Below are 12,369 nucleotides of genomic sequence, written 5' to 3'. Positions count from 1 at the left end.
TGTTCAGGAACCCTCTCCTCTTTGAAGGCATTTGGTGAGAAGAGGCAGTGCTCCTAGCTTGAAGGCATAATTCAGTTACTTCTCTGTGTCCCCCCAAATTGTAGGTAGGTAAGGGTAGCATTACTCTCACAGAAATCTTTGGCTTCTCTGGAATTTCTGCCAGTCTTGTTTTTTTGGAGTGTGTTCTCTCTGGTTTTCTCACCAGTCCCTTTGTGATAGCCAGCATACTTAGAGAAGATGTGATTGAAATCTAATAACTCATTTATCTTCCCTTGTTTGGAAAAGTGGCTACATCAACCTGCTTGTCTATGGAATCCATGATTTCCCATTGATGGAAGCTTTTGACTCTCTTTCTATAGTATGAAAAGGCAAAGAACACCTACCTGTTGGCTTGTAAAAAATCACCTTCATGCCTCACCTGGCTGGGAGTAGGAATTGCCTGCTACCGGGTAAGAGAATTCGGGTCTGAGGAGGGTTCAAAATTCACTTTTCTTGTCCAGGAATTCCAAGACTTCTGAGTTGTGACCACATCACAGACCTCCCAGAGTGAAAAGCTCTTCAGCCTAGTTGTGGGCTCAGAGCTTAAGCGGAGCAGAATCAGCTTAAACTCAGGTGCAATGTACTTAGTATGCTGTTGTTTCATTAAGGAACCACCTTGGTCCTCCATAGTCTAGTGCTAGTTGGCTGGGGCTATTCACATTCCAGAGAGACTGCAGCCTGCAGAAGGCCTAGGCTCTCTTTTGACCTTCTTAGAAAACACTGTAAAAGGGGAAAGAAAAAAAAAAGGAAGGCACCATTGAGGAGGAAGATCTTTTTTGTCCCTGGCATGGCTCTGGGAGAGCCTGAGAAAGGGCTCACAGTGCTTTATTTTAAAGGGCCTGTCTGCTCTGGGGCCTGGATGGTTTTCAGTGTAGGCCCTACATCCCTAGTCCAGTGACAAACACATGCAGGCTCTCAGAAGAGCTGCCCGAGGCTTGAAACTGTAGCTCCTGAACTAGAGGACACTGGTACAAAATAAAGGACATTTATCAGACAGCATAGCACATAAAGTGGCCAAAATGACCCTCAGGGCTCCCACATGGAACCTACTTTCCCATAAGTGATCCTACCACCAATGAGAAAAAGCACTCATTCTGAGAATGTGTGATCAGGAACACACCAAGAACATGTATGACCAGGGACCATGTGAGGAGGAAGGGCTTGTGAAGTGCCTACACTCATCTTGATCCTCACAACAAGCCTTGGAAGTAGGTGCCATTATGATCCTCATTTCCCTTGAGGGAACAGTAAATGTCTGAGGCTGGATTTGGACTTGGATCTTCCTGGTCCCTATCATTGAGCCCTTTAGCTGTGGTCAGGAAAGTGTGCCTCCTGGGTGGCAGGGACACCTCTTCTGGAAGTCTGTGCTCATTGTACAACCACATCTGCTCACAGCCTCTGTCAGTGAGGCTTTGGCTCTTTCTGAGCTCCTTCTTATCTTTAGCAAGCTCTTCCTGAGAAGCAGTTCAAAAGGCTCAGATTGAAGCTGTTTCTTAATTGCTTCCTATTCAGGTTCAAAAAAGTCTATAATATATGCACCTCCCTTCCCAAGATATTTGACTGGGAGTGGCTAGGTGGTGCAGTGGATAGAGCACTGGTCCTGGAATCAGGAGGACCTGAGTTCAAATCCAATCTCAGACAATATTTACTTTATTGTGTGACCTCGGGCAAGTTATATAACCTCTTTGCCGTGCAAAAATTCAAAAAGAAAAAAAAAAGATATGCTTTGACTGGCATGCAAATGGAGTTAGGACAGTCTTTGCTTTTTTATGCATATTTGCCAGCAACAAAAATGCTTATCCTCTGTCCATCACCTCTGCCCCACACAGAAGGGCTTCTCCTTTTTCCATATATATATCTGTGTGAGACCAGATTTTTTTCATGTTTCATCCAAAACATTATAACAGATTAAATGCAGAGGCAGAAATAAGAATCTGCAATGAGATATCTCAGTGGTTAGCTGTGTGAGGGTGGACAAGCCACTTTAACCTCTGTTTGCCTCCATTTACCCAACTGTGAAACATACCTACCTCCCAGGGTTGTGGTGAGGATCACATGCTTTTCACAGTGTCATAGATGATATTATTAATCGTTGTCTTTATTAAGTCAGAATTAGAGACATTTACATAAATATGCTGAATGTCACTCTTCATTATTTTATTAAATTAATACACCAGATAACAAAATATTTGACAGTTAATTTATTATTAAGTAATCAGTTTCATTCTAATATGGTAATCATCAATAGATATGACACAACAACAAAAGGTTTTTGGGGTCCTCAGTAATTCTCAAGAGTATAAAGGAGTCTTGGAAACAAAAGGTTTGAAAACCTCTGCCAGTTATGTCACAGCCTCTAGATCCCAATGCCTGAATTTTTTTTAGGGGAAAATCAAAACTGTCTGACTTATTATTCTAAGAGCATGTTCCTAGAATAGGACTCTTAGATTCACATTATTAAAAGAGTTAAAATTGGAACTTGATAAACACAGTTGTTGGAGAGAAATTATTAAATTGTGCTTATCTGTCTTTAAGATGACTTATGGAAATTGGATGGGCTTCACTGTGCTGACCTTTTAGCCTTTCCTTTCTTAAGCTGGAGGAGCTCACCCATGCTGAAGATGCTCTTTCTGAAGCCAATGCCTTGAATAACTACAATGCTGAAGTGTGGGCCTATCTGACTCTAGTCTGCCTAAAAGTGAGTCTCATGCCACCAGGGTAGGGTTGGTACTGAGAACAACTCAGGTTTGCTGGTCAGCAGAGGTATTCACAAGAGATTAAGGTCTTGGTGCGTGTTCTGAAAATGACTGTTCTTCAGTGTCCACCAAGGAGCTGTTTCCATGGGTCTAGCCTGCAAGGAGGTTCAGAAAATGGAGGGGCCTGGTTTGGGGCTCAGACCTTGAAAGGCTGACCAAATCAGTGTCAGCAAAGACAGTCCTTTCTGTGTCTTTCCATCCTAACCAACTGGTGGAAGTTCCTAGTCCTCAACATAATGGAGACTTGGAATTAGAGCCCATCGTTCTCACTCCATTAGGATCCAGAACTCTAGGGAGTTTGGGATCTCTTAAAAAAAGGAAATAAATAACTAGAATTTTTTCTTTGTGAATAACACTCTTGAAAATCAGTAAGAATATTATCTTAGAAAACAGCAGTAACCCTGAGTTCTAATAAACATTACCTTATTTTTGTCTTCGCAACAACCCAGATTTGCTTACAGGCATAACTTGTCCCCATGAACACCATTTGTTAGTTATCTCTTCCACAGGGCAACTTTCCCCTTTAGGGTTTCATTACATCTTGGATTTGCATAAGAAATTAAATGGGAATGGGGGGGAGTTTTGAGGAAACTGCAGACATGTGAAGGCTAGCAGATCACACAGAAAGAGTTGAGAAACTCAGAAATGCATAAAATATACATAGAGTATTGTATAATATCAACATGTTTTATCTTTTAATACCAAAATAATTGACACCCTGCTTGGTAAAAAGGGAGGGCCAAAACTTTTTACATGGATTTTCTAGATCACAGGGGCATCTCGCCCTTAACCTCATTGCAATGTGAAAGGGATAATTTCATTAATATCTTCATGGAATAATATTTGTAACATTGTAGAGTAGGGATGGGGAACCTTCAGCTTGTGGGTCATATTTATCTGGCACTGCCAAGACAACTGCAGGCAAGACTCAGAATTCAATAAATATAGTTTTTAGGGGTAATTTGTTTGACCAAATATAGCCTGCAAATGATGTTTTAAGTATCCAAATGGCCCTTGGTAGAAAAATGGTTTCCCACCCCGTTAAAATGGTATTTTGTGTATTTACATGGAACCAACTAATAACATTAGGACCCAAGAGGTTAGAGGCATCAATCAACTGGTACTTCCCCATCTTAGCAAACTATCTCTTTGATTCAGCATTGACCTCTATGAAAATGAAAGTCCCTTTTATTTGTATCACTGTTCCCCATACTTTCCTCCCTATTTGCAATCCCTATTCTTTCCTTCCATTGGGTTCGCTGGACCACCACCTCCACTTTGCCTCAACCCTTGTGACAATTTCTCCCTTATTCTAGGTCTCTGAGTATTCTTCTCATATTCTCCCTCTTGAATTCATGAAAGCCTAGCTCTCTCCATAAGACACCACATGCAAGACTGCCCTTTCTACTGTGAGTTGATCTTTCATCATTCTAACAAACTGGGCCAACAGAAGCTGTTGGCATAGTCCTCAGTCCCAGTTGATTCTTCCAACTCCTTCCTCTGATGCTAACTCTTTGAGACCTCTTCTCCTTTGACTTTCACTCTCTACCATACCCAGGAAGCCTCTTGTTGCTGTAAACTATCAGGATTAGGTCCCTATCCAAGGTGTTCACAAGTTTTCTCTCTAAACCAATCACTGCTTTCATATTACTGCCATTATTGAAAACAATGGATCTTGTCGAGGGGTTTAAAGTATTTGAACTGGTACTATTTGAAGTTACAATTATATAAGATATAGTCATTGGTTTCAGGCCACTGGAAATAGTGTAAATGAATTATGCAATTAATTGACAGGATTCATGCTTCATCCTAAATGAGACCCAGCTTATACTTGAGTATTTAAATCTATATCTCCTCCAACAGTCAGTAGCCTTGCCTCCTAGTCAACTTCCTCAGTCCTTGAGACATGCATTTTCATTCTACTTTATCACCAACAGAGATGGATCATAGATCTCATCATTATTCCTAACTAGTGATGGTTTCATGCTCTTGAACTCAGAAATTTCCCCCTTTGATCATATTCTCCTCTCCTTTTGTCACTCTGTTTCTAATCTTGTGCTACTGAATGCTACTTGAAGAATTTGTTCTCCCAGGCTGATCAGGTGCACTGCAGGTAGATGAATGTCCTCTGATCTCAGTCAAGGACTCCCTGATATACACTTTGCTTTATATTATTCTTTCTTGATGAATTTTGCACCATGCTTCTAAACACCCTCTCTACCCTGCCCTCCTCCATTGTAGCAGATGACCTCATTTCCTACTTGACTAAAAAGTCTATTTATTCCAACTGTATATCTTAGTACACCTCTAAAGCTAGAAGCTTAATCTTTTTTTTTTTTTGCCATTTAAGTGCCAAGGATGAGATGTTAATTCCTCTACTTGTACCCTCCTCCCATCTCCTCTATCTCTTGAGTTTGCCTCTTTGATCATTCCCTATTTCATTTTTTTGAAAGATTTTATTTATTTTGCATTTTATAATTTTTCCCCTAATCTTGCTCCCTGCCCCCACACACAGAAGGCAGTATGTTATTATTTACATTGTTTCCATGGTATGCATTGATCTAAGTTGAATGTGATGAGAGAAATCATATTCTTAAGGAAGAAATAAAGTATGAGATATAGCAAAATTACATAATATATTATTAAAAGTAATAGTTTTTGTTCAAACTTCACAATTCTTGCTCAGGATATAGATGGCATTCTCCATAGCAGATACCCCAGAATTATGCCTGATTGTTGCTGTGTTGAAATGAGCAAGTCCATTAAGATTGATCATCATTCCCATGTTGCTGTTAGGGTGTACAATGTTCTTCTGGTTCTGCTCATCTCACTCAGTATCAGTTCATGCAAATCCCTCCAGGCTTCCCTGAATTCTCATCCCTCCTGATTTCTAATAGAACAATACTGTTCAATCACATACATATACCAGTTTATTAAGCCATTCCCCAATTGATGAACACTCACTCAATTTCCAACTCTTTGCCACCACAGAGATGCTATGAATTTTTTTTGTATAAGTGATGTTTTTGCCCTTTTTCATAATCTCTTCAGGGTATAAGACCCAGTAGTGGTATGTATTGCTGGATCAAAGGGTATGAACATTTTTGTTGCCCTTTGGACATAGTTCCAGTCTGCTCTCCAAAAAGGTTGGATGAGTTCACAGATCCACCAGCAATATAATAGTGTCCCAGATATCCCACAACCCTTCCAACAATGATCATTGTCCTTTCTGGTCATATTGGGAAATCTGAGAGGTGTGAGATGGTACCTTAGAGATGCTTTAATTTGCATTTCTATACTAAGTAGTGATTTAGAGCAATTTTTCATCTGACTATGGATTGCTTTGATTTCCTCAGCTGTAAATTGCCTTTGCATATCCTTTTGACCATTTGTCAATTGGGGAATACCTTGTCTTTTTTAAAAAAAGTTTAACTCAATTCTCTGGATATTTTAGAAATGAGTCCTATGTCAGAAATATTAGTCAAAAAATTATTTTCCAATTTATTACATTTCTTTTGATCTTGGATACAGTGGTTTCGTCTGTGCAAAATCTTTTTAATTGAATGTAATCAAAATTGTCTAGTTTATTTTTAATGATATTCTCCATCTCATCCTTGGTCATAAACTGATCTGACAGGTAAACTATTTCTTGATCTCCTAATTTGCTTATCATATTGTTTTTATGTCTAGATCCTATGATCTTATCTTGGGTAGGAGGTATTGGTCTAATCCAAGTTTCTGCCATACTAACTTCCAATTTTCCCAAGAGTTTTTATCAAAGAAGTGGTTTTTATCCCAATAGCTGGACTCATTGGGTTTATGAAACAGCAGATTACTATAATCATTTCCTTCTAATACACCTCTGTTTCTTAGCCAATACCAGTCAGTTTTGATGACTGGTGCTTCATAATATAATTTTAGATCTGGTAGGGCTAAGACACTTTCTTTTGCACTTTTTAAAATTAAATCCCTGGAGATTCTCAACTTTTTATTTTTCCATATGAATTTATTCATTTTTTTAAACTCATTAATTTTTTGGAATTTTGACTGGTAGGGCACTAAACAAGTAGTTTAATTTTGGTTGAATTGTCATTTTTATTATATTTGCTCTGCCTATCCATGAGCAATTGATATTTGCCTAGTTATTTAAGTCTGATTTTATTTGTTGTGAGAAGTGTTTTGTAATTGTTTCCAAAAAGTTTCTGAGTCTGCCTTGGCAGGTAGACTCCCAGGTCTTTTATATTGTCTGAAGTTACTTTGAATGGGATTTCTCTTTCTAGGTCTTTCTGCTGCATCTTGCTAGTCATGTATAGAAATGTTGAGGATTCATGAGATTTTATTTTATATCCTGCAACCTTGCTAAAGTTGCTAATTATTTCTAGTTTTTTAGATAATTTTTGGAATTCTGTAGGTATACCATCATGTCATCTGCAAAGAGTGAGAGTTTTGTCTCTTCCTTCCCCGTTCTAATTCCTTCAACTTCTTTTTCTTCTCTTATTGCTGAAGCTAACATTTCTAATGTGATATTGAGCATCCTTTTTTCACACCTGATCTTATTGGGAATGACTCTAGCCTATCCCCATTGCATATAATGCTTGCTGGTTTCAGATAGATACTGCTTATTATTCTAAGGAACAATCCATTACACTCTCTAGTGTTTTTAGTAGGAATGGGTGCTGTATTTTGTCAGAAGCTTTTTCAGCATCTATTAATATAATCATATAATTTCTGATAGGTTTGTTATTGATATAATTAATTATACTGACAGTTTCCCTAATATTAAATGAACACTGCATTCCTGGGATAAATCCTATTTAGTCATAATGTACTATCCTAGTGATAACTTGTAGTCATTTTGGTAAGACTTTAAGATTTTTGCATCTATATTCATCAGGGAGATAGGTCTATAATTTTCTTTCTGTTTTAACTCTTCCCAATTTAGGTAGCAGCAACATACTGGTGTCATAGAAACAGGCAGAGTTCCGTCTTCATCTATTTTTCCAAAGAGTTTATATAGAATTGGCACCAATTGTTCCTTAAATATTTGATAGAATTCACTTGTGAACCCATCTTGCCCTGGAGATTTTTTCTTAGGGAGTTCAATAATGGCTTGTTGAATTTTTTTTTTCTGAGATAAGGTTATTTAGGTATTTAATTTCCTCTTCATTTATCCCGGGCAACTTATAGTTTTGTAAATATTCATCTATTTCACTTAGATTATTAAATTTATTGACAGTTGGGCAAAATAATTCTGAATTATTACTTTAATTTCCTCCTCATTGGTGGTGAGTTCGCCTTTTTTATTTATACTAGCAATTTGGGTTTTTTTAAATAAAATTGAACAGAGGTTTATCAATTTTATTGGGCTTTTTTTCATAAAATCAGCTCTTGGTTTTATTAGTTCAATAGTTTTCTTGCTTTCAATTTTATTAATTTCTCCTTTAATTTTTAGAATTTCTAATTTGGTATTTAATTGGGGATTTTTAATTTGTTCTCTAATTTTTTAGTTGCATATTTAGTTCATTGATTTCCTCTTTCTCAAATTTATTCATATAAGCATTTAAAGATATATCCCCAACAGCTGCCTTGAGTGTATCCCATAGCTTTTGGTATGTTGTTTCATTCTTGTCATTATCTAGGATAAAATAATTCTATAATTTGTTGTTTGAACCACTCATTCTTTAAAATGAGGTTATTTAGTTTCTAATTAGTTTTGGGTCTATGTCTCCCTGACCCAATATTGCAAGTGATTTTTATTGCATTATGATCTGACAAAGATGTAATCACTATTTCTGCCTTTCTGCAATTATTAGGTTTTTATGGTCAATTTTCATGTGCCATGTACTGCAGAAAAGAAAGTCTAGTCCTTTCTATCCCCATTCAGTTTCTTCCATAAGTCTATCATATCTAGGTTTTTCTAACAATCTGTTTACCTCCTTAACTTCCTTCTTGTTTATTGTATAGAGTGATCTAAATCTGAGTGAGGTTGAGGTCTCCCACTAATAGCGTTTGATGTCTGTCTTCCTGCAACTCCTTCAACTTCTCCTCTAATAATTGCATGCTATACGATTGGGTGGATACATATTTAGTATTGAAATTACTTTATTGTCTATGGTACCTTTTAGGATGATATAGTTTATTTCTTTTAATGATATCTATATTTTTATAGCGTTTTGTCTGAGATTAAAGATTGCTACCCCTGCTTTTTTTCCACTTCAGCTAAAGCAAAATATATTTTGCTCCAACCTTTTCCTTTATTCCATATGTATTTCTCTGCTTCAAATGAGTTTCTTGTAAGTAGCATATTATAGGATTCTGGTTTTTAATCCACCCTGCTATTTGTTTACATCTAAAGGGAGAGTTCATCCCATTCACATTCAAAGTTAAAATTACTCTTTATTTCTCTCCATGTTATCTTCCATGTTTGTAGTTTCAATCTTTATCCATATTCCCCAGTATTTTGTTTCTGAATGTCATCACCTTAAGTGTTTGCCCTCCTATATCCAACCCCCCCTCCTTTCTTTCCCCTTTCTCTTTGCCCTTCCTTCTGTTGGTTCCCCCTTTTAACACTTTAAAGATAAGTTTCTTAACTGAGTGTTTGTGTGTTAATTTTAACCCAATCTGGTGAGAGTTAAGATTCAGGCAGTTCTCACCTCCTCCCTTCTTCCCCTCTATTGCAATAAGTCCTTTGTACCACTTTTTTTTAGGTTTTTTTGTAAGGCAAATGGGGTTAAGTGGCTTGCCCAAGGCCACACAGCTAGGTAATTATTAAGTGCCTGAGACTGGATTTGAACCCAGGTACTCCTGACTCCAGGGCCAGTGCTTTATTCACTGCACCACCTAGCTGCCCCTGTACCTCTTAATGTAATGAGATTTACCCCCATTCAGTCTCCTTCATCCTCCCATTTCTTTACTGTCCTCCTTCTTAAGGAAGTATTGTTTTTAAATCATTCTGAGTTGCAAAAGGTCATGAGTGTCCATCACTTCTGGCTAAGTATATTCTTTCTAATAGAATTAAAACTTTTAAGAGTTATTAGAGTCTTTCAGGTAGGGATATAACCAGTTTCATCTTATTGGATAAGTTCCCCCCCCCCCATTTTTGTACCTTTTCATGTCTCTTGAGTCTCCTATTTAAAGTCCAAATTTTCTATTAAGCTCTGGTCTTTTCATCAGGAAAAGTTGGAAATCTCCTACTTCATTAAATGCTCATATTTTGCCCTGGAAGAGAAGATTCACTTTTGACAGATAATGAATTCTTGGCTGCATTACAAGCTCCCTTGCTTTTCAGAATATTACATTCCAGGTCCTTTGATCCCTTAATGTTGATGCAGCCAGGTCCTGTGTAATCCTTACTGTGTGGCTCCTTGCTACTGCTTATAGGATTTTTCTCTTTATTCTGATAGTTCTGGAATTTGGCCACAATATTCCTTGGCATTTTCATGTTGGGATCCCTTTCTAGAGGGGATTGATGTATTCTTTCAGTAACTATTTTGCCCTCTGGTTCCATGATATTAGGGCAGTTTTCCATTACTAAATCCTGTAATATTGAGCCTAGGCTTTTTTTCTCTTCAATGTTTTCAGGAAGATCAATAATTCTTAGGTTATCCGTCCTCAATCTATTCTCGTTAACAGTGGTTTTCCTGATGAGGTATTTTACATTTTCTTCTATTTTTTTCATTTTTTTGTTTTGTTTAAGATTCCTGTTGTCTCATGAAGTCATTGGTTTCAACAGACTCCATATTTTTCTTAGAGAATTTTCTTCACTTACCTTTTGCAACTCCTTTTCCAATTTGTCAATTCTTTTTTTGTAAGTTTTCCATTTGACCAATTGAGGTTTTGAGACAATTATTTTCTTTTTGAATTTGTCCAATTGTATTTTCTAAGGATCTGTTTTCTTGTTGCAAGGTGTTAATCTTCTCTTGGGTTTCTTTTCCCAAATTTCCAAATGATTTTTAAACTCCTTCCTGATTTCTTCAAAGAAGTCTTTGTGTTAGAAACCAAATCATATTCTCCTCAGAGGTTCTACGTCTCTTTGAGTTAAAGTCTTTTCCTTCTAGGAATTTTTCTATGGACCCCCCCCCCCCATTTCCAATGGCCTTTCTTCATTTTCCTAAGATCTTGTGTTAGGAAAGAGGTTCGCTCAGAGGTTTGGTGTTGGGATCCGTAGAGGCTTTACTCACTGGGCTTAGTAACTCCAAGTGGGCTGGGCAGTAGTGGGTACTAGAGGCATTACTCACTGAGTATAATATTTCTAACCCGGCCTGTAGGGCATGCCCTTCCAGTAAGCCCCAGACTGACAGTCCCACTGACATGCCTCCACTCTCCAGTTGGTTCTCTGAATGGTTCCCACAGTGAAAGCCTTTGGTGTTGATCTTAGGTTAGTCCAGCTCTCACATGACCCCCACCAGCTCTGTTCTCTGTGCCTGGCTCACCTACAATCTCCAAAGACAGATCTTGAGGTAGGCATTCTCCTAGCTTCTCTTTCTGGGTTTTCTCAATTGGATTTCTATTAAGAGGTCTGTTTCAGGGTGGCTAGGTGGCACAGTGGATAACGCACCAGTCCTGGAGTCAGGAGGACCTGAGTTCAAATCTGGCCTCAGACACTTAATAATTACCTGTGTGGCCTTGTGCAAGCCACTTAACCCCATTGCCTTGCCGAAAAAAAAAATAAAAAGGTTTGTTTCATAGTATATATGATCAGGAGACCTTAGAACAGGCCTGACTTCTCTCTGCCATCTTGGCCAGGTTATGCCCCTATTTCATTTTTAAACTCTATTAGCTCCTTCCCTGATGCCTCCAAACATGCCAAGATCTCTCCCAGAGATTTTCCTTGTTCATATGAAGTTATAGCTCTTTAAAAAAATATTAAAATGGGGGGCAGCTAGGTGGTGCAGTGGATAAAGCACTGGCCCTGGAGTCAGGAGTACCTGGGTTCAAATCTGGTCTCAGACACTTAATAATTACCTAGCTGTATGGCCTTGGGCAAGGTGCTTAACCCCATTGCCTTGCAAAAACTAAAAAAAAAAAATTAAAATGGCAAAGTTTAGTATACATTAAATAATTACTAGCTGCTGTTTTTGCTTTTAGGCTGGGAGGCAACTGGAAGCAGAACAGTCCTACAAATACACATTAAAGGTTTGACTTGGATTTCCCTAATGGGTTTAAACAGATAATTATCAATGTGGAATGCTCTTCCTACCTTTTTTTGCTTTTTTTTTTTTCATGGAGCTGCTGGTTATATCAAAACTCCCTTGCTAAGTGATTGTGGGTGTTGATGCCTGGCTTAGTGTAATGAGCACTGCCTTGACAACTGGTGTGGGGATTCCAGCTCCATCTCAGCTATCAACTAGCTGTGGAGTCTTGGAAGTATCCCTTAATCATACTTAACTTTTGCTTACTGATCTGTAAATTTAAGATTTTTCCTCTGTGGCAGTCAAACTGGGACACTTCTCATTAGTCAACAGGTGCAGTTTATTGACCCTTCAAGAGCTCTGAATGGTGTACTCATGATGTAGAAAGCAAGAAATCATGACAGCATCTAATCCTAATGAGGAATGGGGAGGGGAGGCTTGAA

At 38.0% G+C, this 12,369-nt stretch overlaps 1 protein-coding gene across 8 annotated transcripts in view; it reads left to right on the top strand.

Annotated features, from left to right (window-relative positions):
* Nucleotides 1–12,369, top strand: part of CFAP70 (cilia and flagella associated protein 70) — an 83,995-nt gene that overhangs the window by 71,077 nt on the left and 549 nt on the right. For 6 of the 8 annotated variants that reach the window (XM_074232829.1, XM_074232828.1, XM_074232830.1 and 3 more), the window contains 3 exons: nucleotides 360–449; nucleotides 2,636–2,737; nucleotides 11,883–11,930. In XM_074232829.1, coding sequence (XP_074088930.1) covers nucleotides 360–449; nucleotides 2,636–2,737; nucleotides 11,883–11,930 — 240 coding nt within the window. Of the gene's footprint in view, nucleotides 1–359; nucleotides 450–2,635; nucleotides 2,738–11,172; nucleotides 11,684–11,882; nucleotides 11,931–12,369 lie in introns of those variants that run through there. The other 2 variants (XR_012477789.1, XM_074232831.1) reach the window with 2 other exon arrangements.

The sequence above is a fragment of the Macrotis lagotis genome, chromosome 4, assembly GCF_037893015.1.
Source record: "Macrotis lagotis isolate mMagLag1 chromosome 4, bilby.v1.9.chrom.fasta, whole genome shotgun sequence".
NCBI lineage: Eukaryota > Metazoa > Chordata > Mammalia > Peramelemorphia > Peramelidae > Macrotis > Macrotis lagotis.
Note: the sequence above shows the minus strand (reverse complement) of the source record. Positions and strands in the feature narration are given on the sequence as shown.